At 47.6% G+C, this 24,997-nt stretch overlaps 1 protein-coding gene across 1 annotated transcript in view; it reads left to right on the forward strand.

Annotated features, from left to right (window-relative positions):
* Positions 1–24,997, forward strand: part of LOC135909659 (polyamine deacetylase HDAC10-like) — a 39,766-nt gene that overhangs the window by 9,874 nt on the left and 4,895 nt on the right. The window contains exons 3-10 of the mRNA XM_065441694.2: positions 1,174–1,304; positions 3,946–4,014; positions 6,919–7,045; positions 7,337–7,402; positions 8,144–8,203; positions 9,780–9,869; positions 15,198–15,301; positions 17,711–17,778. Of these exons, the coding sequence (XP_065297766.2) occupies positions 1,174–1,304; positions 3,946–4,014; positions 6,919–7,045; positions 7,337–7,402; positions 8,144–8,203; positions 9,780–9,869; positions 15,198–15,301; positions 17,711–17,778 (715 nt within the window). The remainder of the gene's footprint in view (positions 1–1,173; positions 1,305–3,945; positions 4,015–6,918; positions 7,046–7,336; positions 7,403–8,143; positions 8,204–9,779; positions 9,870–15,197; positions 15,302–17,710; positions 17,779–24,997) is intronic.

Genomic DNA, 24,997 nt, shown 5'->3' on the forward strand with positions numbered 1-24,997 from the left:
GCTAGGACCTGCCGAAAACCTCTCCATTTGTGCGCGCTCCCCTCTTATTGCCAGCTAATTAGATGAGAAAGCCCTGTCAACCTAGGCAATGATATTTGCTTTCAAAGCAAGCAAAAGTGGCCTCCTGTAAGCGAGGAGAGCGTTTGATTGGGCTGGTCAAACACCGCTGCGAGTCACCGCTTGATGCTTGCGTTGGCGGTTACGTAAATTTGACGTCAGGAGATTGGAATAAAGTTAAAATGAAATGGTGTTACGTTATACGGCCCCAGGACTATGTCGAATTTTAGAACGTCGAGTAAGATGTGTAGCTTGTAGCCACCCGAACCAGCAAACCAAGCTGTTGTTGAATTGCTTTTATTTTATATGGAAGACTTTCAATGGCCCACAAATAATGAAAGAGTTTGTCATGATGATAATTGGTGGGTTGGAATTGCTACATTTCATGCATTTCCAGCGCTTAAGTGGAAACAGGAAAACCGAGAGAAGTCAGCAGGATACGGAGGATGCGCGTCCTATAGCGTCCTTTCTGTCCTGTTGTCTTTTCTTATCTCAGTTTTCCTGTTTCTCTTTAAGCGCTTGAAATGCATGAATCATGAACGTAATTCAATGGACCACGCGCGTGCACTCAAGCGCTACGCGCATGGACGCTGCATGGTGCACCAAAACGTATAAACGTGCCCCATATTGTGCAGTGATCCATATATAGTCAGGCTTGTTCGCATTGCATGTTATTAGTGTTGCTATAAGGCGCAACAGGTAGATTTTAAATGGAGACAGAGGCTTATACGAGAATGGAGGCGAAGTGACGAGCAGCAATTGGCCGAAAAAGCGATGTTGCCGGAGTCTGACCAGCAGTGATCGAACAGGGGGTGTCGCTGGGGTTATAATACGGCTTAGGCCAAACAGAAGAAAATATGTCTATTAAGATGTCCACGACGTAGCAAAATAAGTTGTAACCTGTACAAGGCTCAAGAACTGCTATTAGCGACAACGCTCGAGCACATTAATTTTGGTATTTGTTGAACGTGCAGTTACGAATAACGTGCATTAGCAGGTACAGCCGCACTTTAAAAAGACATCTGCGCCGGGCGTTCTCTCTTACTAACCTCTATAATAACGACAACGTGACCGTTTTTTTTAGTAATAATTCTAAGGTCTATGCTGTGTGCACAGTGCAGGAACGGAGTCGCCCTCATCCGGCCCCCGGGCCACCACTCGGCAGCAGCTACGGTGTCCGGCTTCTGCATCTTCAACAACGCTGCGGTTGCTGCTCGCTACGCTATGCAACGCTACGGCCTCGAGAGGTACGCGAACGAGGAGCGTGCGCTTCGCGTTGCAATGTAAGACGCGCTGCGTCGTGCAAAGAGAAACGCACGTGGGAAATACCCTTTAGGGCAGTCTACGCTAATAAATAGTGCTTCTTATTGGTGCAACCTTTCAATAAGCAAACTGCTTGCGTTTTTAAAGCGAAAGCTTTACTGGCCGCGAACTTGCGATTTCGTCGTGGCGGTGCTCCGAGGAGGCACATGACGTCACAACGCGTTCCTCGTCGTTGCGTTTGCCTCCGCTCGCTTCGCCAGCTGCGTCGCATGCCTGATAACATGTCGGAGGATTGAAAAGGAGAGCTCGCGTGCGCCGCAACCACAGTTGAGGCGGCAGTATGGATGGCTACAATTCTGATAAGCAGGAGTAGGCCTAGAATCCACATCGGAACGAGATGAAAAGGATACGAATCGCCCAGGAAACAGACGAACAGCGCGCCAAACGACTGGCTAAACGTCGCAACATAGCTAGACAACCAGACTAACCTGGACTTGCAATCAAGATTAACCAAGGCTAACCATGCTATGCCTTAGCTTTCGCTGCGTATATCCTGGCATAGCCGAGCTAAGCCGCTGCCATTTTTTCTACCTTTTGAGTGTCTCAATACGCGGTGATTATTTTCAAGCTTTACGGAATTTTTAATAATCGCTGATGGCAGATAGCATAATTCTTCTCCTTGAGCTGTATTAGGTGAAGACGCGGACATTACTAGTGCGACAAATTGAAACACATATTCAACTAATTATGGAAAATGCGCTAATTATTTTATTAATTAATTACCTTATGGGACATATTGCACTTTACGAGTTGTAGCCGGTGAGTTGGCCAGACGTATCCACTTCAAACGAATTTCCTGGAGGACGAAAGTTTCGAGATATTATTTCCCGAAGTCTGGGATGAAATACGTGGGCGTTCCAGTTAATTTTGTGCTTCAGTGCATAAAGCAACGTTTCGATAAAAGAGTAAGTAGAACAACAGTGCATTTTTACGGCGAGTTTGATGGCGCATATGTACAAACTGGTGTCGTTCGAGAAATTCATTCCAAGTGAATGCACCTTACAACTTCACTGGCTACAATTCGTAAATTGCAATATGGGCCATGAAGTAATCAATAAAAATAATTAGTGAATTTTTGTTAATTGGTTGGAAATGTGTTTCAATTTCTTATGCAAATAATGTTCGCCTCTGAATAATCCAGCTCAAAGACTAGAATTATGTTATCCGCAACAGGCAATCTTTAAAAAGTCCGTAAAGCTTAAAAATGACCACCCTGTATAGCCGAGAGAAAAACGAGCAAGTGTGAGACGAAAGGGCCCCTATAATGAAACCTAAGGGTTTGATCTCGGCTACTTGTGGGTGTCTGAGGTGAAATATCTGAGGTGACGTGAAGATGGCAACAAACGAGCGAACGAACAAACGAACTTTCGAACGAACGTTCGAACGGACGGACGGACGGGCGGGCAGGCAAACAGGTTGGCGGACGGGCGGGCGGGCGGGCGGGCGGACGGACGGACGAACCCTATGAGAGAAAGAGAGAGAGAGAGAGCGACATAATTTAATGGTCGCTGGACACGGAAGAAAAGCCACGTTCAAATTAAGCAGCATCATATGTCGACCAGTTGGTCGATTTTCATCATTGTATGGCTTTTTGGAAGCGCAACTGCTTACGCACGTAAATCACGGACACATAGATGGGCAGGAGAGAACTTCACTCCCAACTGAATTTCGTTACAGCAGTTACTAATGCCGTCGCGCATGCACAGCAGAGCCTGCTTAAGCCAGTTACCTCGAAAAAAAAAAACACTACAGACCTTTGAGAGCACGTTGCCCGTAGAAAAGAAGTATTGAAAATCCGGGCTTGTGCCAACTATCGAGGTCCGCAAATTCCCGTTTATCGTTCAGCCACCTCTTCACTCGTGTGCGCGTCAGCCACTGTGCTCCCAAAAGTCATGCGATATTAGGCAGAAATAGGGGCACAACAGAACTGCTTTACAGGTGTGCCCGAGTTTCGACTGGCGTAATAAAACAGCGTGATCTTAGCGCTTTGCATTGCGTGCCCATTTCTGCCAGATGACTTACTGATGTCTACTAATACTGTTTCTATAAAAGGAAATGACCTGTATAGATAATGATGACATTCGTACATTTCGTGGTAATACCGCTTAACTTTAATGTTTTTACGTGCATGTCTACTGCACGCTTATGCTGTTTGCGTTTTTGCCTTACAACGGGCACCCACAACGTGAAACGTTGAGACCTCTCTTCACAAGCAACTGCAGTTATACCGTGCAATTGCAACGTAACTTCACTATCGGGTTGTGTACGCGACCTGACGGCATAGTCACACTACACAGGCACTACTTGGTGCATTTTTCGCTGTACGGGCGGCGTTCCTAAGCTCTATAGCAATAAACGCCGACAGGCGTCGGTTTAACGAGGCAGGCTGGAACAGCTCATTTAGTCCGCGCCCAACTTGTTGCAAATTCTAAACCGTTCCTTATTCACTATACTAAAGCTTCGTAGTGTTTTTGCGCACGCAATTCTGAGCGAAGAATGCTTTTCCAACCATATAATGGCACGAGCAGTCATCTCTTGCTGAGTACATTTTCGTCTTCGTTGCAGGATTCTCATTTTCGATTGGGACGTCCACCACGGAAACGGAACGCAGGAGATTTTTTACGAAAGCAACTGGTGAGGATTTTATTTCAAATGCACAGCTCGATGGCATCTGGTGACCGCGGAGTCTTCGGAGCAATGTGTGGCTTTTAAGCCGTTATGTTGACGAGTAATGTGTCGTCAAATTCGTGCAAATTAAAGAGGAGGCTAAAAAAAGAAAAGAAAGAACCTGTTCATCGGATGAGGAGCAACCGGTACCCCACATCTGTGCACCAGCATCTACTTCTTCTGCCATGTCGATAAAGAATGCAAACAGTGTTCAAACTGAGCTGTACAATCTCAGTTAATGATGACTGTTAACTACTATAGGATAGACAACCAAAGATATCGTTAGCTCTTTACTGCACTCACATTGAGCCACAGCTCATGGTATTAGCTTTACTGCGGAAAATGAAAATATATTACGAAAATAGAGCATTGAAATAAAAATAAACTAAACTATGGTACTTAATGTCCCCAAAAGATATCATCAACGTGGCGCTCTTTAACGTACATCTGAGTGTCTCAGTACACGAGCGTTTTTTGTATGCCACGCCCACTGGAAAAGTAGTAGCGCATGAGGGCCGTTATCGGAAATAAAAAAATAAAACGTAAACAAGATGTCCTCTCTTCCGCTGGTTTTCTTCGGTCTCTTCGTCTAATTAGATTGCGACGAAGGCCATGTCGTCCGACGACCGGCCTTCGTCAGAGTTTCGGCCGGTCTCGCGTCCGAGACGTCAGTAAAGTTGCGTTATGTTTAGAGCACTGCTCTTTCTTTTCGCGTCCGCGTCGTCCCTCGGCGTAACCGAGCGAGCGGGCACAGCGAAGGGTGAAAGAGCGAACGCGGAGCGCAGCGGGGGATGAAGGTCCTGTTTACGCTCGAGCCGCCCATCGCCGCAAGCCGCACCGCGCGCTTGCGGTTGCGCGAAAAATTGCACGTATCCAGCACTTATGCACAAATTACCATTTACACTGTTTGCACAGTATATACCTTACACATTGTAAACCGAAGTTTGTGCACACGTGTTTGATATGTGCAATCTTTCGCGCGACCGCACGCGTGCGGTGCGGTTTGCGGCGATGGGCGGCTCGAGCGTAAATTGGCCCTAAATCGGCCCGAAAGACGGCGGCAGCGAAGAGAGCGCGAGGAGAAAAGCGGAGGAGGCGGGTGTGGCGAAAGGCGTGAAAAGAAAAGCGCAGTGCCGCGCAAGACGGACTGATCTTCGGGGACGATGGCTACGAGATGGCGCCAGACTAGCGCGCGTCGTCTGTTCCCCGATGACGCCACCGAGAGAGAGAGAAGTGGTTCTCGTGGGGAAGGAGGAAATGCTAGCACTATCTTCTGCAACCCATGCGGGAGCACGGCTCAGCGCCAGCAGGGTAGGAGAGATGGGTCAAAGAGAGAGAGGGTAGGAGGGAGAAAGGTAGAGGGTCGTCCTAGCAGCATCACAGCAGCCCGGCCGGGAGGGCCTAGTGGAGTAGGCTGGAGGCTGACCGTATAGGAGGTGGCCCAACAGAAGCGAAATTGCATGAGAGGAGGACTGTATGCGGAGGCTGCTGTGAATCGTGCCCACGCGTCACCCACGCGCTGCCTCCCGCTATCTCCCGATTAGCCAGGCAGTCGCGACACACTTCCCTCCATTTGCAACGTGCCGTAGGAGACAGTTTGCCCGCGCCAGCCAATATATCGCCACACGAAACCACGTATAGAGCTGCGCTCAAATTTCGCGTTAGGGAGTATCGTAATCGTCGGTGAAAATTGTTTACTACGTGCTAGAGAGAGAGAGAGAGAGACAGACAGAGAGAGAGAGGGTAATCTTCCTCTTAGAGCCAAGATGTCTGTTTAAATTCCTTCTCTCCATTATTTGCACAATGTTTCCTGCTTGGTGTTCTTTTCTTATACAGAGCCCTTCGCGTTCTCATAGTGCTGGTGGCGCTGGGCAATCAGCGACAACCTTCATTAATAAATTGAGCTAACAGGATCGATCTCGGAGCGCTTGCTCCGCGCAATCGGTGCGCGAGTTGGAGCAGAGATTTTTTTTTCTCTCTTTTTCTCGTCGTGCGTTTCTCGCACGTTAAAAATGGTTTTTTGTCTAGATGCTGTTCCAGAGAAAAGTGGGCGGATTTCCTGGAATCAATGGCTGGTTCTCGGAAAACACTCTCACGCGGAAACATCGATTTCTAGACTCGTTCACAATGCACTCCAGTCTCTGCGACGCGGCACATTCCTTTAAGCGTTCCCCTGCTCGGCGCCACAATACGCGGACAGCACATGTTCAATAATTTGCCTTGTGTGTTTGCGCTTTCTTTAAAACCAATTTTGTCACTGCGTCCCTAACGTATGTCTCAAAGCATGAAATATTTGTATTGTGGGGTGGCATGCAAGAGTAACATACCGCACTCTTTCCCTCTCCCTTTCACCCCCCCCCTCCCCCCCCTCCTGCCTCCGACAGGGCTCAACAAGCACTGTTCAAACCGCGATGGGGCAATCAAAGTGGAATCGTACGCCTGAAGAGCATCCTGAACTTGAAAGATTGCCTCTAGCTGATCTTTACTAGCTGATCTAAAAATCCAAGTCAAAACGGGGGAGGGCTGAGGGTGGAGTCAGGTGTCCGTTACTTTTGTTCACGAGGGCATGCACATAAATAACGGAGATCGTTATTCTGTGTCCTATCATGTCCGCCCTGGTTTTCCGTTTGCGACCAGAATTCCCGAAACCAGCTGGTCCTACTCGACGAGCCCGGGTCTTAGAAAAAGCAATGTAGCTATAAACCTCTGTCGGCAAATGGCAAATGTGAACTTCAAGATAAATTTCGTGCCTTTGAAATGGCGTCAGTCCGTACAAAATAAACAATGTTTCCTTCCATTGCGTGTACTTTTTATTTGGCGTGAGAACAAAGCGTTCTTTTTTCTCTTTTTGTCTCTCGATGTTCTTCGCAGCGTCCTTTACGTCTCTCTTCACCGATACTCGAAAGAAAAGATCTTTCCGAAAACGGAAATCTCCGATGCCACGTACATTGGCAAAGGCGTTGGAAGAGGATACAACATCAACATACCATGGACAAAGGTGTGTGTCTGCTTCCGTGCATCGTGCCACATGCAATTACATGTAGCACATTACTAATGCTTGTGACATTATGGGCACTTTTTTTTGTACTCACAGTACACATGGTAAGTTTTCAGGTTCTTCCATGGTTTGAATGAAACGGCCTAGAAAATATGTGCTGTACTTTTCAGGAAGCAACTGCTAACATACTTTCAATTATCTTTGAAGTGGTGATCCTGAATTTATATCCAAAATATTTTAAGATTTACCTAGCACTCTCTAGATATTCACTAAAATCGGCGTGCTTTTCAGCCTGCTATGACTGATGCTGACTACTTGACCGCCATGTATCAGCTGGTTATGCCCGTTGCTTCAGAGGTGAGTCGGGACGGATGCCGTTGATTTGGTTCTCTTACTAGGCGTGCTTGATTTGTTAACGACTCGCACGATCGCAAATGTGGCCCGCTTGTTTAGCGCAGACCTGTCAACCTGAAAATGAGAGGAAGAATACGACAGTCAATGTCAAACAGTGATACAGTAAGGTAAAAATACTCATAATTACTTTAATACTCGAGATGACACTATATTAAAAAAGTAAATGCTGTTTTTGTTCTGTATGGACTCCGTGGCAGGCGCTGTGCCCTGTAGCCGCAGTTAGAATGGCCGGCGTAACAGACAAATGAAATTTCGTTATAATACATTCCCGTAACGGCGGCTGATGTTTTCACTGCTGTTGTACAATGGTTCTACAAATTGGTGGCGCTGTTGCTGGGAGGTTCGATTAAGAGTAAGGGTTCGAAAATTTACGCTCGGAAAAATTCCGTGGTTGCTTTATTTATGTTGGCTCTAGAAATTCGGCATCTTAGTTGAAACACTAAAAGTCCGTAAGTTCGTTAATCGGCTATACGGCACTGAGCGAATGGGGTCACTGATACAAACAGATGAAAGCAGCCTGCCGAACACGCAATAACAAAGTATCTTAGCAACCAATGTATAGCAGTAACATGTGAATAAGAGAACAACCAATAATCGCACAGGACGTAAAGCGTATTTGTCGTGCATCACCACTGTGAGAGGCTGCGAGAGAAATTTTCTAACTCCCTCACGTTTTCACCACAGTTCGACCCTGAGCTAGTGATCGTGTCCGCCGGATTTGACTCCGCGAAAGGAGACATCCTGGTGAGTTATGTTGAACCTTGCTCTTACACTTGCGGCTCCTTTGCACATTCGCAGCAGTGAGAACAAACAAGATGGTCGTCGTGTGCGTCGTTCACATTGTTATTGTTGTTGTTAAACATGTGGTATTTGTAATAATCGGGTACGACAAGCTACCTCCCTTCTTGTTAACGAACCAACGGGGAGGAAGGGGAACTTGAACAGGGCGAGTTAAAATTCTGCGGACATAGCAGCCTACCAGAGGTACTCCAGGAGAGAGTCTGCAGGACGGTCTTCATGCGCTGTGGTTCTCTCTCGCTCTCGTCTATTGCTGTAAACTTACGGGACGGACGGCTGCAGGTAGACGGTAACACAAACGTTTTCGACGCGCCCTCTCGTCTGTGCGCACTCAACCTGAGCCCTTCCTGGTGCCTGTAGCGATTTGTCCGATCGACTGCGAGGTGCGCTTTGCGAAAGGAAGAATAATTCACCGCTTCGAAGAAACTACCACATTAAGAATCGCGGAGAATATACAAGTTACCTAACGAGCAACTAACATCACGTCCCTCTACACTGCGATAAAGAAAAGAAGGAAGAAAGGAGAACTAGAAGCACCACTGCTGGGTCCCAAAAACAAAATCGAAGAATAACTCACGCACGAACTTAGTCTTACAGCCGACTCCGTGCACCCAGTAGTGCATTCGCTGTTCTGTTGCTGAGCACAACTTCGCGGGTTCAATTCTCGAACGTGGCAGGTGTATAGATATCAAGGCAGAATGCTTAAGCGCTATAGCACTTTGTCTTAATCGCAAGTTAAAGGACAACAAACAGTGCAAATATATTCCAGAGCCCTGCACTACAGCGTCGAACACAGCTGAGGCAAAGTGTCGCAAACCAGAATATTTATCCGGTTAGCCTTTTCACTTTCCCTACTGCTTCTGTCTTTTCTTTCTTTCTCTTCGGACATCGAGCACCACCAATAAACAAAAAAAATATTCATCTATGGCTGTACAATGTGATTAAAGATTGCCGTAGCACGCTCTCTGGTCTTCTGAGTGGGTCTTATTTACAGATGCCAGTGTTTGAACAGAACGTGCAAAGCTTTCTTCAGCACTAGACGGAATAGTTGGTCTTGATGGCTCTCCTACTCCTACGTCTTATTTCTTCTACTGTGGACCCGATCTTCTCTCATCTTCCTACCAACATCGTACCGAATATCAGTGGAGTCGATAGCAAGGGCGCTCACAAGGCAAGTTTGCCATCGACTCCCTTCTACTTCTTCTTCTTCTACCTCGCACTTCACCCAAGTAAGCTTCACGCTTTCTCGGTAAAAACTGATGGTAAAACGCTCGCATAATTCGTGTGTGCAGTGGGGGACGTCGGCGTTTTACTAATTAGCGGCGTCTAAACGTGGGTGCAATATTTATGAAACATGCTCGTTCAACTGAAAATAGCAACAAGCGGAAGCCTGGAGAATTAGCTGACAAAAACGATCGCCTCTGTACAGAGCAATCTGATAAAATGCTAACTGCATTCCGGATGCCTCCCGGCGCGCTGCTGATTTCAGCACGCCGGACACGTAAACTGACGTCGTTTGCAGGGCGATTGTTGCGTTACACCGGCCGGCTATCAGCACATGACGTCACTCCTGATGAACCTGGCTCACGGCAGGGTGATCATCCAGCTGGAGGTAAGGGTCACCCCAGCAACCCGGCGGGTGCTGTCTGTTGCAATGTTACAGTGTCAAAACCGATAAGGATTTAGTAAGCACGTAGGCACCTGTTGCGGCATTGCCCTCACGCTGGAGCCCGCGTCGCCTTCGGAGATGCTTGTGCTTGATAAGGATTCGGCGAACGCCCAATGTCATCCTGGTTCCTCGCGAGCTTTCCCCTGTCTGGCCAGTGCTCCGTGCTCGAGTTTTAGAGAGTTAGCACTGCTTTTTCTTTGTGTTTTTCTTCTTTCTTTCTTTCTTTCTTTTTTTTTATAGCAAGAAACGCTCATGACCGCCGTCGACCAGGTTCAGGCTCTGAGAAATGTCAGTCTCGTCAAGCACTACCTGTCCCGATCGTCAAGCAGGTAGCAGTGCGTGCATTGCAAGACGCACTTCTTCAGAGTTTCGAAGACAATGACATAACGCATGATTATCGACTGCACATGACCACGCGTTATTGTGTGCCCTACATTCAGTGCATCTGCGTGAAACATACTCGTCTAACCTCCGACATATGCGGTCTCTGTTTTAACCATGTACTATATTTGTGGACTTCTAAAATAGAGGCAGCATTGCCACCTTTACATACTGCGACTTCTAGAAAAGTTGCATAGTAGTTTGCCAATGTTGCGACATAACTTCTGTAGTTTCTCAGAAGCTTATATGGTAGCGTGCCATTTAGTAAATGTGCGCAATATAACTTCTCACGGAAGACTCCTGCTACACTCTTAGGTAAAGTTACACCCTTTGGGGTGTATCTCTGCCATACAACGGTAATTGTCATCTGCCTTGCTTGCGTTTCCTTTCTTGAAAACGCCGCGCCCGCTACTTACCTGTCGAGAATGCTATGTCATGCTGATAACGCGCATGCCGTTCGTTAGTGGAAAGTACCGGGCTCGCCGCGTTAAAGAAAATGCGGACGAGACAGATGACGATTATTGTTGTGTGGCAAAAGGGTGTAATTTTGCTTAAGAGTGTATACTAGAAATAAGAGGTAGAAGAGATTCTTGTAAGACTAGTAGTTTTGGGTGGCTCATCTGCGTCTTATTTCTTCTAATGTGCAACGGACCTTCCGTAGTCATCCTACCAACAACGGAACCAACTATCCCAACAAGAAGCTGTTCTTCTACTGTTGAGTCGCTACTTTTACCTTTTCTCCGCAAGTTATAAACGAGTGCCAACAACGTATATTTACGTTTCATTGTGTTTTTAATGTTGTTTTGCCTAGTATCTAACTGAAACAAATAGCCGTTAAGGACTCTTCTATTTATTGTGATCTCAAAAATTAATTGTCTAAGTTTTATCTCAACACACGCACACGCACGAAAGTAAAGCATACAAAAGGCTCTATCTCAATGTTCAATTAGATAACGATCCACGAAGTAGCCACAATAATCATTAAATGAGTGGGAAGACTGGAAAAAACCTAAAGAAAAAAATCTACGCGCTAGCATCCACTTTTGTTCCTGGACACCGTCGAGCAGCAGACAGTCTCGAAGATTAATGCGACATCGAAGAGTTCTCATCCATATGCTGTTTACGCGGGCGCCACACGAAGCGATGTGCAGTTTCTTGCGGGTCAAGTGTATTGCTTCTTTTATAATTATCATTTGTTGCTCGACGACACAGCATTATGTTGTTTATGTGTGGCCCGCTCGTTTTTCCGCGCCACTGGATGGAAGCCTGTGTCACTTGTTTTGCCGCCACCCTGCTATAGATAACGCCGACCTTTATATACTCACGAAGAAAGCAAGGCCCGTTCCCCCTAAATGTTTTCAGTACCTAAAGAGCGAATACTCTCACGAGCAAAAGCAACGAACGCGCTTTATTATACGGTTATAATAAGGGCTTCGCATCAGCAAGAAAATGTATTCGACAAATGAAAAGAAGGGTGTCGTGTATAGGCGCATAGCCCGCAGGAACACTCCTCTTTTAGCTCACGCATGCAGAGAACGCAGTGCCTGTTGCTAGGAGCTTTGTTTATCAAGGCGCGCTCCATGTATCAGCGCAGAAACGTGCGCCCAGCATGCGAACTTCCAAGAGAGGAAGCAACGGAGACATTAATTTAGGCGTCCAGAAGCAAGATCAGAAAATGTTAGAAGAATAGAGAGAGAGAGAAAAAAAAACGTGAAGCCGATCTGAGCTCCAATTTTATTCCACTCAGAGTTGAGCGCAAAGCCTTATCGATCGCCGCGTCGGCGTGGTCTACAGGCCTAATGACACAAGGAATCGGCAGCGAGTTTCGCGGCCGGAATTTTGATCAACGTTCGCGCAGCCAGCGGCATTCCACCGAGCGCCACGACGCTCAACAAAAGCGTATAAGCAACGAGCTCGCGGCGAACTTTTCCTCTGCTCCGTTGTACGCGCTTCCTCGATTTGGCAAGCTGCACTGGTAGAAATTCTTCAATTTAGGAAGCGGCGGTGCCGCAGCCTTGCGCCCCTAAGAAAAACGTGGGCGCTCATCGGTTTTATGTTCCAGCCTGCCGCGGTATAACTCAGTATATAGAGTGCCGTCTCACGTATAATGTTTGGAGCTGCGATTTCCAGGACGTGTCCCGGTTTCGATAGGTATGTCCCTATGTTTTCAGCAGCTTTGTTGTGCCGAAATGCCGCGAATTTACGTTGGCTGTCTTGTAAAATTACAGATTTTTCCGGTTGCCCAAGTTTTATATCATGTACACGGTGATTTAATGGACGTGCTTAGATTCACTTTGCCATTCGATCTTGTCAGAAAGCACTATATAGTTGTTTCATCTGCCCACATATGCTCACGGTGTCCGGATCGCTTGTCCTGTAAACCATCTTTCATTCCTTCAAGGTCGCTAGAACTCCGAAATTACCACATTTATGTCGTGCGCATCGTGTGTCGTGCGGCGCCCGCCACATTAGTTCACGACGGGTATGCATCCGCATTCAAAACAGCTTCTTCACTGAAAGGTTGGCCGTATCGCAACTACGTAGTTTCATTTTCATTCCAGGCACTCACCTACTAAACGTCAGAGGTTTACCGTAAATACATCCCACTGTTTCACCTTGACACGCAATACATTGTGTCTTGCGTGTATCGTAGTGAACGCTGCGCGGAGTTCTACTATATATCAGGATTTGAAGTCATTGAAGAACTATCGATGATGTTGGCTATCAAGTACCGCAGTGTCGCATACACTGAGTCTATTCGAGGAACCAAGGCAGCATCTGTTCAGGTTCCTTGCAGACTTCCTAGCGCCTTCCCTCCGAGCATGATATGCGCTTGCATGTGCGGACACACTTATGCGACTTCGAGAAAGATTGACCGGTAAGGATTTATACCGAGTTCAACTGCGAGGCTGGAAACAGCAGGGCTTGATGTAGAGGCGCAGCTTGAAACTTTAGATTATGTAGCGAAAAGCTGGGCGGGTCCTGCTAAGGAAAAACTTGTGAGGAAACCAGACATTGAGAATAGGTGCGTCCGCCAAAAACAGCGAATGGTGATTACAACTTGGGCGTAGAACGAGCACTCAGCTTTTTACCTTTCGTCTCTGGAAAAGTGGAGCTCTTGTTGTCCAGCCCACTTCAAGGATATCTTGAAGGGGAAAAGACATAAGTTGTGCACGCCTTCGTTCGAGGTATTCTTGACAATTTATTTCGATGGCAGAGAATAAAGCAGCATGTGTTTTGGTGGCCAGAGCAGGATAGACATTAGGAACACTGTCTTATACCCGTAGTGATTGTAGACTGCGTGCGCTCACATAAGCTACATGTTCTGCTCAGCGTGCTTTGCACATTGTTAAGGCGGCAGTGACACACCTGCGCAAACCTTAGAGATTGATCGTTCTAAATAGGGCAACAAAACTTGATGGACTAGTGGATATGTGACGGCCAGCTGTAGAGGTTGATGTAGCGGAGACTAGAACGCCGGGCTTGGCGAACAAATCTTTTTGAGCGAACAAATATAGCTCGTGAGTCGTTATTTCAGCTAACGTTGGGATATCTCAGGTGGTAGGAATTAATGTGAAGCACTCAGCCATGTAGCCTGTCCAATAAATTTAGTACCTAAAGCCAATTTATTCTGTTAAATAAATCATTAGTGCTTGTGGCAGAGCCTACTGCTGGAAGCTTAGTGCACGTCATTTTATGTGCTCAAAAGCGACCGTCATGTTCACGTCAAGCTCTTACCCTACATATGGCTGTGCGGAAAGAATACGCATGCATGACGGCTAATGCGCCCTTGCGATGGCTTCGTGCAAACGAGGCCGCTTCATGATGTGCCTTCTGTCGGTCCCGGTTAGCGACAATTTCAGTGACTAGACCGCGACTAATTGTGGCTATATACACTAATTTTGCGAAACAAGCGAGGTCCAGAACAAGTTATTGTCAAGCTTAAGATGCTCTCCTTCTGCGTATACTGAAAGGACTTGCGTTAACTCGTCTCCAGGTAATACAATTTTACTGCGCAGCTGTTTGTGGCTAGGTTCTGGCATATCCAGTCTCCGTGGACTTAGACCAATTATTTTTCGTACGTGGGCCGATCCCGAAGATAGCGCAATACCGGGCCGACCCACGGTAGAAGTGAAGCAGGCGTTAAGCACTCCCCATGCGGTGACCGATCCCGAAGACAGTCCAATGCCGGGTCGACCCGAGGCGGAGGTGAAGCCGGTGTTAAGTACTCCCCGCACGTGCATCGATCCCGAAGATAGTGAAATACCGATCCGATCCGCGGCGGAGGTAAAGCAGGCGTTAGGCACTCCCGATACATGGGCCGGACCCGAATATAGTGCAATACAGGGCCGATCCGCGGGGGAGGTGCACTTCGCCAGTAAGCGGCTCCCATTCATAGCTTCGCTGGTCATCCTTCTTCACACAATGGAAGGGCACTGAATTTTTGGTTAACTTGATCTTAACCAAAAGTCCCGTAGCAGGCGCCCATACATTTCCGAGCTAAAATTTCGTAATATCTATCCTGAAATTGTCCCTAAGCAGATAACTCTGTAGCTTAACCGTTCAGCATGCACGCGCCGGGCCCCAATCGTGACTACAATGGCGACGGACCCCAATGGCTGCAACATCTGTATTGGCGGCGCTTAGTGAATGCGTCGAAGACACGTTATCATTCGCTGAAAACACCGATTTTCTGCCTGCCTTCGGCCTGCCTTGGGCACACTTCTGAGTGAAAACAGCAGCTCACGATGAATGATTACGGTGATCGGTCGGTGACGACGCGCGCTTTTTTAATGTTATTTTGTTGCTTCATCCTCTGGTGAATAAATAGGGCTAGAAGAATAAACATTACCGCTATGCTCTCAAGCCTCGCTCGCATCTCTGGAACAGGGCGGCTACAATGTGGACGCCGTGGCCGAGTCCCTGGCTGCCTGCATGGCGACGCTCATGGGCGAACCCTGCGGCTCTGTGACAAACATGCAGCCCTCCGCAAGGTTGGTGGAAACTGCAGAGCACGCGACTGCGACCGCTAGAAGGCGGTACTGTACGCATAGGCCATGTGCGCACGCACGCGGCATCCTCTTCTGTAATGTGACCGTCTTTAACTTGAATCGTTGCTGTGCACCACCACTTCATCGCTGGGCGTAAGAGTGAACTCCATCTCTTCTGTACTCAGCAATAGCTCCCGGACGGCCATTTCATTCGTGGGGCTTGGTTGCTCTTTGTCGTGGAATAATGTCACCGCAGGAAAGAATGGGGAAGAGGCGCTGCCTTCATGTGTGGCCTGATATCACCCGTCGTTAGCTGCTATAACGTACAAGCGACTGTGCCGTTTACGACGAATTAACCGTGTGTGAAAAGGCACGTCTCATAGAGTTAAGCACATCCAAAGTTCCTTACGTGGGCGCCGACAACACCACATATCGTTGACCAGAATAGACAAAAAAGACTAAAGAAAGAAAAACAACCAGGAAGGGTCTCGAAAGAGACGGCGCAAGTGTTTCAAACAAGCTGGGAGAGGTTATATTTAGACATAACTGATCCAGCATAAAAGCGCTGAGAGAGCGTATACTTGCCTAGCCTGCTTTACCATCATCTTCCTTATTCATAAAGAATGCATATTGTAAACAAAATTAAGTGTGGCTATCAGTTCGTACGCGAAGCAAGCGGGAGATAGTGAAAAAGAATGCACTTATACTAGCATCCAAGATGACGCCCCAGAAGCGATAGAAAATTTTCTACCTGAACGCAAGACTTGACAGAGATACTGGTATGCCACATGCAGCACAAACTACAGCCAGCAAATGTTTGTTTAAAGAGCAAGCCGCCAGAGATTACCCGCCTGGAACTGAATCTACGCTCGTGAACGTGCACTTTGTCCATAGCGTGTGTCGGACAAACTTTTACGTAACAAATTACACGTAATTAGTTACTTGTAAGTTAATTTCATTTCTATTTTGTAAGTGTTCGATCAATTTGGTTAATCAGCTGTAATGCCGTCTGTAACTATATCTCTTCTTTTTCAGTAACCAGTCACACGTAACCTGTTACTTTATTGACAAGACAAGCTGCAATAAACGACGCATCTCTCAAAGCTTTAATTTGTTTGAAACTAGAGCAGGTCGTCCACAGTCGTGCCACGCCGCAGTCTCGCGGATGCGTGTGTTCAGACAGGCAAATTCGGGATAGCTCAGTGCTTACTTTCTCATCCTAACGCTCCGCCACCTACAGACAATCTTCTTCAGCATTTCATTGCTCTTGCCTGGAGCATCTCTGAGCTCCCCAGAAAAAAAAAATGAAGCCCTGTGCTTCGTAGAGGACTCAGACGAAGAGCATCTTGGTACCGAGTACGCACAATCTTGTGTACAAGGTGGTCGTACGTTACGACACCTCCTTGCCCTCTCTCGCACACGTCGAGCATGCTTTCAGTGTCTCCGCTGTTGTCTTCGCACAAAAACGAAGGGAAGATGATCGACGAAAATTTGATGACCAATTTTCACCAAACATAAACAACGTGTGAAGGCCTGCAGAGGACTCACCCGAAGAGCCAGGCCAGCTCGTTCTATTTACTGTATTTGTGCAATATTTTTTATAAAGATTATGAGCATAGTAACGTAAAAGTAATAAATTATTTTTCATTAATTGCTCTGTGACTTTCGCGGTGTTGTAAATGGCAACAGTAATCAATTACGTTCTTAAATGGAGCAATTAATTCTGATCGGTTACGTTGTTTGTGTCACGTGTACAAGTGACGAGTGAGTGAGCGAGTGAATAAACTTTTATTGGGTCTAGCAAAATGCGATAAAACGCGCACCCGGCTGATCGACTTCCACGTGTACAAGGATGGCGTAGTGTAAGTACTGTTTGCTTTGCGAACGAAGCGTAGGTAAGCTAATTTTTGTCTTCTAGTTTGTTGTTCTTTGTTTAAGCCGTCCTTTTCATCTCAGAGCTCACACGATGTTGGACTAGCGGGTTCGGGGTTCCAAAGCCCACTTTTCTAATAAGTATTTCCCTTCACCTGCAATTTCTGCGTATTGTGTTTTTCAAGCCTAACAGTGCATGCATGATATGTCGAGTTGGACTGCTTAAATTCCATGCTACAAAAAGCACGAGAGACAAGGACGAGGGGGCAGACGACAAACCGGTTTCACACGCTGTTCACAACGTGTAACAGTTGACAGCTATTTACCATTTTTGTCCTAACCATAAAGGTACTGTGTAAGAAGCAGCGCCAATTCGCACCAATTGACCTTCCAGCTTTGCAAACGCCAAGGCAGCTCTTTGACACGCCGGGGCTTGAAATGTTTGCTGCAGCACAGCTACCCACCGCACTGCAAAAGTTCTGTATTGCGTATACGACGCTGGCTCCCGCCTCCTTTTTATTTTTCTTTTTTTCTTTTCAGTGCCATGCATTCAATCGCGAAGGCTAAGGCTGCAGTGTCGCCATACTGGAAGTGCCTTACCGCAGAACGTACGAATGTTTTCTTTTCTATTTTGCTTTCAATCAAGTGAAAGAATTCGTATACTGTGTATACATGCAAGGACGCCTTCTTACCCTACTTTTGCGACCGGAAACTCATTTTTTATTCTTGCCTTGCCTGAGCTGTTTCTACACCACCCATACGTGTTCACTGTTCCGGTAATTCTAATGCGAACGCTCGAAACATATTAAAGCCGTTGATGCTGCCGCTATGATGCGCCACTATCGACAGCGCACGCGAGGCTCGTGCGTGGGTCGTTACAAGGTCTTCAGAGAGGAAGCGAAGTTCATTACATAGGCTCGGTCATTACATAGGCTCTGTGGCGGCGCTAGGACATCGTTCACGTCGTGTTTTGAGGCAACAACATCGACAACAGCATCGTTCTGCATTCCGCTGCTGGCACGAGCGTTGTGTTCACGCACACCATACTCCGCTTCGCGCATCGACGCCGTGGAGGCTAGAGGAGGAGGAGGAATGAACGTTTATTGTAAGAAACAGCGAGAAAGTGTCCTTTCTTCGCCCTAGGTGGGCGGCTCTCTTAGTCCAGAAAGCCGTTGGCTTATGCTGCAGCCCGGGCCCGGTCCACCAGACTTCGCTGATCTTCCAGGCTCTGTGCCTTTAACATTGCCTCCCACGTTTCTTCGATCGCTTGTAGCGGTTCTGAGGCATCATCTTCACTGTTTTTCTCGTGGTGCGGGCACACCAACACCATGTGTGGGAGCGTGTCTGGTACGTCACAATACCGGCATAGGTATGAGAATTTGGTGGGGTGCATTCGGTGCATGATAATTCCATGTACATACGTATTTGTTTGTAGTCTGCGGAGGGCGGTGGCTTCTTCCTTGCTTAATTTTGGATGAGATGGAGGATATTGTCTTCTTTCCAGTCGGTAATGTTGCGATATTACGGCGTAGTTGATGGGAATGTCCTCCCCCCTCGTCGCTTTCCGGAGACCGTGCGGCAGGAAATCCCGGCTGGTATGCTCTCGGGCAACAGCATGTGCTGCTCCGTTTCCTGCCAGGTGTTCGTGGCCTGGGGTCCATGCGACGTAGGTGTCGGGTAGTTCTTGGCGTCTTGTTATTTCTTTTAGAATCTTCACTGCTGCGGCAGAAATTCGGCCTTTTCGTAGGTTTCTACATGCCGTTTGCGAGTCGCTCAAGATGATTGCTGTGTCTTTGCATGTGGCGATGCCGAGGACGATGGTCACTTCCTCCGCCATTTCTGGATTTCTGGCCGGTATGGTGGCAGCGATTAGCTCCTTCCCTTGATTGTTGGTCACGGTAATTGCGTATGGTCTTCTACCTGGGTATTTTGCAGCATCTGTATATCTCGTGTTCGGGTTCTTTGAGTATTTCTTGCTCAGCGCTCTAACTCTTGCTTGTCTTCTGTCTTTGTGGTATGTTGCATGCATGTTGCGAGGTATTGGAGCGACTGAGATATAGTCACGAAGAAGTGGCGGCAATCGGGCTTTCTCGTCTGAGTCTGCTATGAAGTTTTCGCTGTATGCGAGGTTGCGAAGTACTGCTCTGCCTGTTTGAGTCAGCTTAAGGCGTTCCAGCTGGCTGGCTCTGTGCGCTTCGCTCATTTCTTCCCAGGTGTTATGGAGGCCAAGTTTGAGGAGTGTCGTGGTTGAGGTCGTACTGGGGAGTCCTAGTGCGCTCTTGATTGCTTTTCTGATGATGATGTTGAGTTTTTTAATTTCAGCTTTCTTGAGGAGTAGATACGGGGTGCCATATGTGATCCGGCTTATAAGGAGTGCTTGGATTAATTGGACGGTTTCTTGCTCTTTAAGTCCTCTTCTTTGGGTGGTTATACGCCGAATGAGATGGGTTACTTGTGTTAGGGTCTTTTGAAGCTTCGGAAGTGTAGCTGCCCCAGAACCGTCTTTATGTATTGTGAGGCCAAGGACGCGGAGGGAGCCAACTTGAGGGATATCGATTCCATTGAGTCTGACGTTGGGATCTGGAGCGACGTAGCCTGGTGGTCTTCCCCGGGTCCTTGCCTTGAGTATAAGTAGCTCCGATTTTTCGGGGGCGCACTGGAGACCGCATTTTGAGAGGTACTGTTCTATCTGATCGATTGCCTCTTGGAGGGTAGTTTGCTGTTGGCCGGTTGTGGACGCTTCTGTCCATAACGTTATATCGTCGGCGTATATTGCATGGCTTAAATCTTCGATGCCATAGAGTTGTTGTGGGAGCTTAACCATTGCGAGATTGAACAGCAAAGGTGAAATGACTGACCCTTATGGAGTTCCCTTGCTGGGCATTTCGAACTTGTCGCTTCGGATGTTGCCTATACCCACCGTAGCCGTGCGATCTTTCAGAAAGTCGTGTACGTATTGGTAGGTCCGGATTCCGCAGTTTGTATCTTGGAGATTTTGGAGGATTGCTTCATGCTTCACATTATCGAAGGCTCCTTTTACGTCTATTGTCAAAATAGAGAACTTTTTGTGGCGTTCTAGGTGGTCCAAGAGGTCTTCCTTGAGCTGTAGTAGTATATCTTGTGCTGAGAGGAGCTGTCGGAAGCCAAACATTGTGTCGGGCATGAGTCCTGAGTCTTCGAGGTATGTGGTGAGGCGATCGTGAACCATGTGTTCGAGCAGCTTTCCAGCGCAGGAAGTAAGGGAGATGGGCCTTAGGTTGCTGATTTGTAGTGGCTTGTTGTGTTTTGGGATCATAATTACTTTTGCGTGCTTCCATTCTGCTGGGAGCACACCTTTTTCCCAGCAGTTATTCATGTAGTCGAGGAGTCCGTTTAGGGCCTTGTCTGGGAGGTTTCGTAGGATCTTGTTGGTCACCTTGTCATTTCCTTGCGATGTGTTACGGGTCAATTTGGCAAGGGCGGCATGGAGTTAAGGAAGCGTGAAAGGGCTGTCGAGGGTGAGATTTGGTTCGCCTTTGTACGGTCGGGGATCGGTAACCTTGGGGGAATTGTCTCCGACAAGTTTACGCTTGATTTCTTCCAGGATTTGTTTGTCTGTTCCTGGATGGGAGTTAATGATTTTCTTGAGGTCATGTCTTTGCTGGGTCTTGGTTCTGGTGGTAGCTAGAAGGGCTCGCAGTATATTCCAGGTCTTCTTCGTGCTTAGTGTGCTTTGAAGTTGGTCGCACAGTTTATGCCAATTCTGCCTGTTGAGTTGATCTCCGTATTCTTCCGCTTGCTTTGTTATGTGAGCGATCCGTCTCTGCAGTTTGCGGTTAAGTTTCATCTTTTTCCACCGCCTCAGTAGTCCTCTTCTGGCATTCCAAAGATGTAGGAGGTGAGAGTCTACAGCCGGCGTGTCCATCGTGAGTTGGATGACTTTAGTGCGCTTCTCCGCTGTCTTGACCACTTCGGTGAGCCACTCTTCAAAGTTTTCGATGTTTTCTTCTATGTCATGTTCTCGGAAGGCCTTCCAATCCGTCAGCTTTGCCGTTCCTGTTCTACTCGGCTTCTTATGGTGCAGGATTTCAAGCTGAAGGATGTGGTGGTCGCTGCCGAGATTTTCTTCCAGTCGGGTCCATTCCGCCTTGGATATTCCTACTGTAAAGGTGAGGTCGGGATTTGTATCCCTGGACACGCTGTTGCCTATTCGAGTGGGTAGTTTAGGATCATTCCAGAGGGTGAGGTGATTTTGTTGCGCAGAATCGTGCACTCGCGCTCCTTTCTTAGTCGTGCGCTGGTAACCCCATGCTGTGTGGGGGGCATTAAAATCCCCCATTATTACGAGTTTATGTCCTTTAGATAGTTTTCTGGCTTGCGTGATGAAGTTTACAAAGTCGGATAACGGATCCCTGAGTGGACTATATAAGCATAGTACGAATAGTCTTTGGTGTGTCTTCTTCTCAGGTAGCACTTCCACTAGGGTGTGTTCTATGCTTGTTCCCTGAATTGTGTGATCCGGCGTGGTGAGATTTTTCTTCGTCAGGATGGCTGTTCTCTGAGATCCGGTGTGTGTATCATATCCCTGTATGCGCAGATTGGTGTAATAAGTTTCTTGGATAGCGATGATATCTGGTTGTTCCAGTTTGGTCAGTTCTTGGAGGTTTGTTCTTTTGGTTCGAATAGAGCGACAGTTCCACTGCCACAGCTTCATAGGGAGTTGTGGTAATCTCTTCTTAGTATTACTCGCCATCTTGTTCGATATTGTTCTCTTCGCCCCGGGCCATGGATTCCGGTCTGGCTGCATTGTGGAGGTCTTTACGTGCTTTCTTGCGAGCCGTGTTGGTGTTGTTGAGTAGCTTTTCTACTGTGGCTTTCGTTACGTGGTTCTGCTTGGCATAGGACATGAAGTTGCTGAGGTCTTGGAGGGTAGCATGGATAGGGGCCAGCTGAGCGGTGATGTGTTCCAGGAGCTGTTGTGTTATCTCCTTGGCAAAAGTGGCCATGGCCTCCTGTATCTGCTTCCTTACCTCCATTGTTACGATTTCCTTGATTCTTTCTTCCGTAAGGGGCGGTGGGATGTTTGGCATTCCTTGAGGTTTCGAGGCTTGATTGGCGGTGTTTTGTTCTTTGCACCTTTGTATGAGCTTGTCAATGAGGGCTTGCTGATTTTGGAGTTGTGCTCGCAGGTCTCGTTTGGTTTCCGTGGGTTCTTGTGCTCGTGTGTTTCCTCCTGCAGCGTCTGCATACGTGACGCGCTTTTGTGGGTTGCGTGTACGGGATCCAGATCGTGATCTTGACCGGGGTCCATCGCTTGCTTGACCACTTGTTGATTTGGAGTCACTTCTGGATCTGCGTGGACTCCGTAGTGAGGTACTGCTCGATTCGGATAGTGCCGGAAAGTCTGAGTCTGAATTTGAGTTCCATCTGCGTTGCTGCTCTTGGATCTTGTTTTCCCATTGCAGTCTGATCTTGTACGGTGGTGGATTTGGCTTCAGTTTATGTCGGCACCCCTTCCCTGCTGTCTCATGGGGTTGTTGACAGATTTTACAGTTGGGTTAGGAGTCATATTCTTCCGGTTGATTTTCTATCCCGCACATGTAGCAGAAGTTGATAAGTGGTTTCAGGCAGATATCTTGCCGGTGCCCTAGTTCTCCGCAGGTTCTGCAGTACTGCACAGATTTCCTGTATGGTTTGCAGCGGTAGTCACAGCATTTATATATGATGTTGTATGGGACGTGCGGTCCGTCGAAGTAGATGAGTGCTGTTGACGATCTTCCCAGCATGCGTGCTGCGAGAACCGTGGTTCTGCAGTACTGCACAGATTTCCTGTATGGTTTGCAGCGGTAGTCACAGCATTTATATATGATGTTGTATGGGACGTGCGGTCCGTCGAAGTAGATGAGTGCTGTTGACGATCTTCCCAGCATGCGTGCTGCGAGAACCGTGTATGCGTGCATGCGTGCTGCGAGAACCGTGCGAGAACCGTGCAGGCTAGAGATACTTTTTTTTTTGTTGTGGCTGAGTTCACGCTTAGAAATAGTTCGGTATTTCGGGACCAATTTTTCTGAAAATGATACCTATGTGAGCTAAGGTCCGAGCAAAAAAAAAAAATTATAATCCTGAGAAACAAACATACTGTAGGGGTTGTAGGACGGGACTTCGGGATGAAAACCCACAACTTGGGAGGGATTTATTCTACATTATATACAGGATACGGGAGCGTCAATTACCAGTCGTACAGTCATTACGGGCCGGCAGCAACTCGGACGCTGCGGCCCGCGGCAAGAGGTTCGAGAGAGGTGAATCAGGGAATCAGGGCATGTCCCAGAATGCTCAGGTCTCTCTGGAAGGCTTCTTATAAGCCCTTCGAGCACTGCAAGTCACGTCATGTTTGACCAATGGGAGAGTCCACTCCGATGACGCCACTTGCAACCAATGGTAGGCGCCCGTGTCGCGGGGCACACCTGTCGGGGCTCTCTGCGGTCTTGCCACGCAGACTGGCAATCACTTCTAGGCCGGAGAAGGAGGGGGGCTGCACCTGCTCCATTGTCCGACGCCCACCTGCAAATCCCGGCGACTCGGCTCCGCAGCGGTGGCAACAGCCTTCTTCAAAGACGAAGGGGGTCGAATGAGCTCCATTGTCCCAGGGCCCCTTCTAATCCCGGCGGGACACGACCTGGGGGTCGCAAACTTGTTTGCACGTGTCTTCTCTGGAATGCGCTTTCCTGCTTCTGCATTCCTCAATTAGCTGTGCTGCAATCCGATGTGGTCTGGGGAACTCGAAGTAATCGCAGGAACCAGCTCCATATCTAACAGCTCGTCCTCGCCCCGGTAGTTCTGAATGGCCGGTGAACTCAATTCGCTGGCCATGAGGAACGCTGAAAGAAGCTGCAGGGTACTGGGGTCGAGCCTCGTTTGACAACCCTCGGGATCCTGGACCCTGGAAAACATACGTCAAACAAACCAAACAACACAGCGCTGCCCCACGTGTAAGCGCAGGCTCTTCACCCCTGACTCGCCAGGCTATTACTGAGTCAAAATCAACCCTGATCATTTAGTTCCCCAATTTTGACAAAACAGTTGTAACCACCTTTCCAAACAGCCATGCATTTCTCCTCGATTGCCGACAAGACCAGAATACTATTGTTGTTGCAAAACAAAAGGGTCGTTGACGATGCAAACAACAAATGAAAACAGCCGAACATAACTTAAGTGGCCTAACTACACGAACAGCATGTTTCCAATCTATCGCAGTGGCGTACTTATCGCACGTAATGGTGCCACTGAACAATCTGGTCAACCTCACAAGTACGTAATCACAAGTGCACCAGCCTTGTGGTCACTAAACAGAACGCGTACTTGCATTGTAGGCAAACTTTTCACTTACGCTTACTCACGTTATTTCTCTGAAGGTCCTACAGGACACGTGACGTAAACGAACAATTAAACTTGCGGGACTTACACACTCCGCAGAACCCTTAAAATAATGCGTCTTCTACTAACTCTTTCCACGCACGCTCACTAAAGAAGTCAGAATACGGCTGCCCTCCACACACACTAGCAACCCAGTCATAAAGTCTGCTTCCTTCCGTCCACACAGGACACGCGCTAATGGAACTAAGAACGCTTCTCCGTGCAAATCATGCACTCACTCAAATCTACGCGCTTAACCTTAGAAAATTGAACACTTAAAAAGAAAGAAGGTTAAATAACACACAGGCGCGTTACGATAGGCCTCTTAACAATAACCTTGACCTTCAGGTTACTCGCACACACAAAAAAAAAAGCCTATCTACTTATTAATGAGCATCTCGCGAGACTACATGTTTACATAAACCTCATCTT

Source organism: Dermacentor albipictus, chromosome 1 (assembly GCF_038994185.2).
Source record: "Dermacentor albipictus isolate Rhodes 1998 colony chromosome 1, USDA_Dalb.pri_finalv2, whole genome shotgun sequence".
NCBI classification, from domain to species: Eukaryota; Metazoa; Arthropoda; class Arachnida; order Ixodida; family Ixodidae; genus Dermacentor; species Dermacentor albipictus.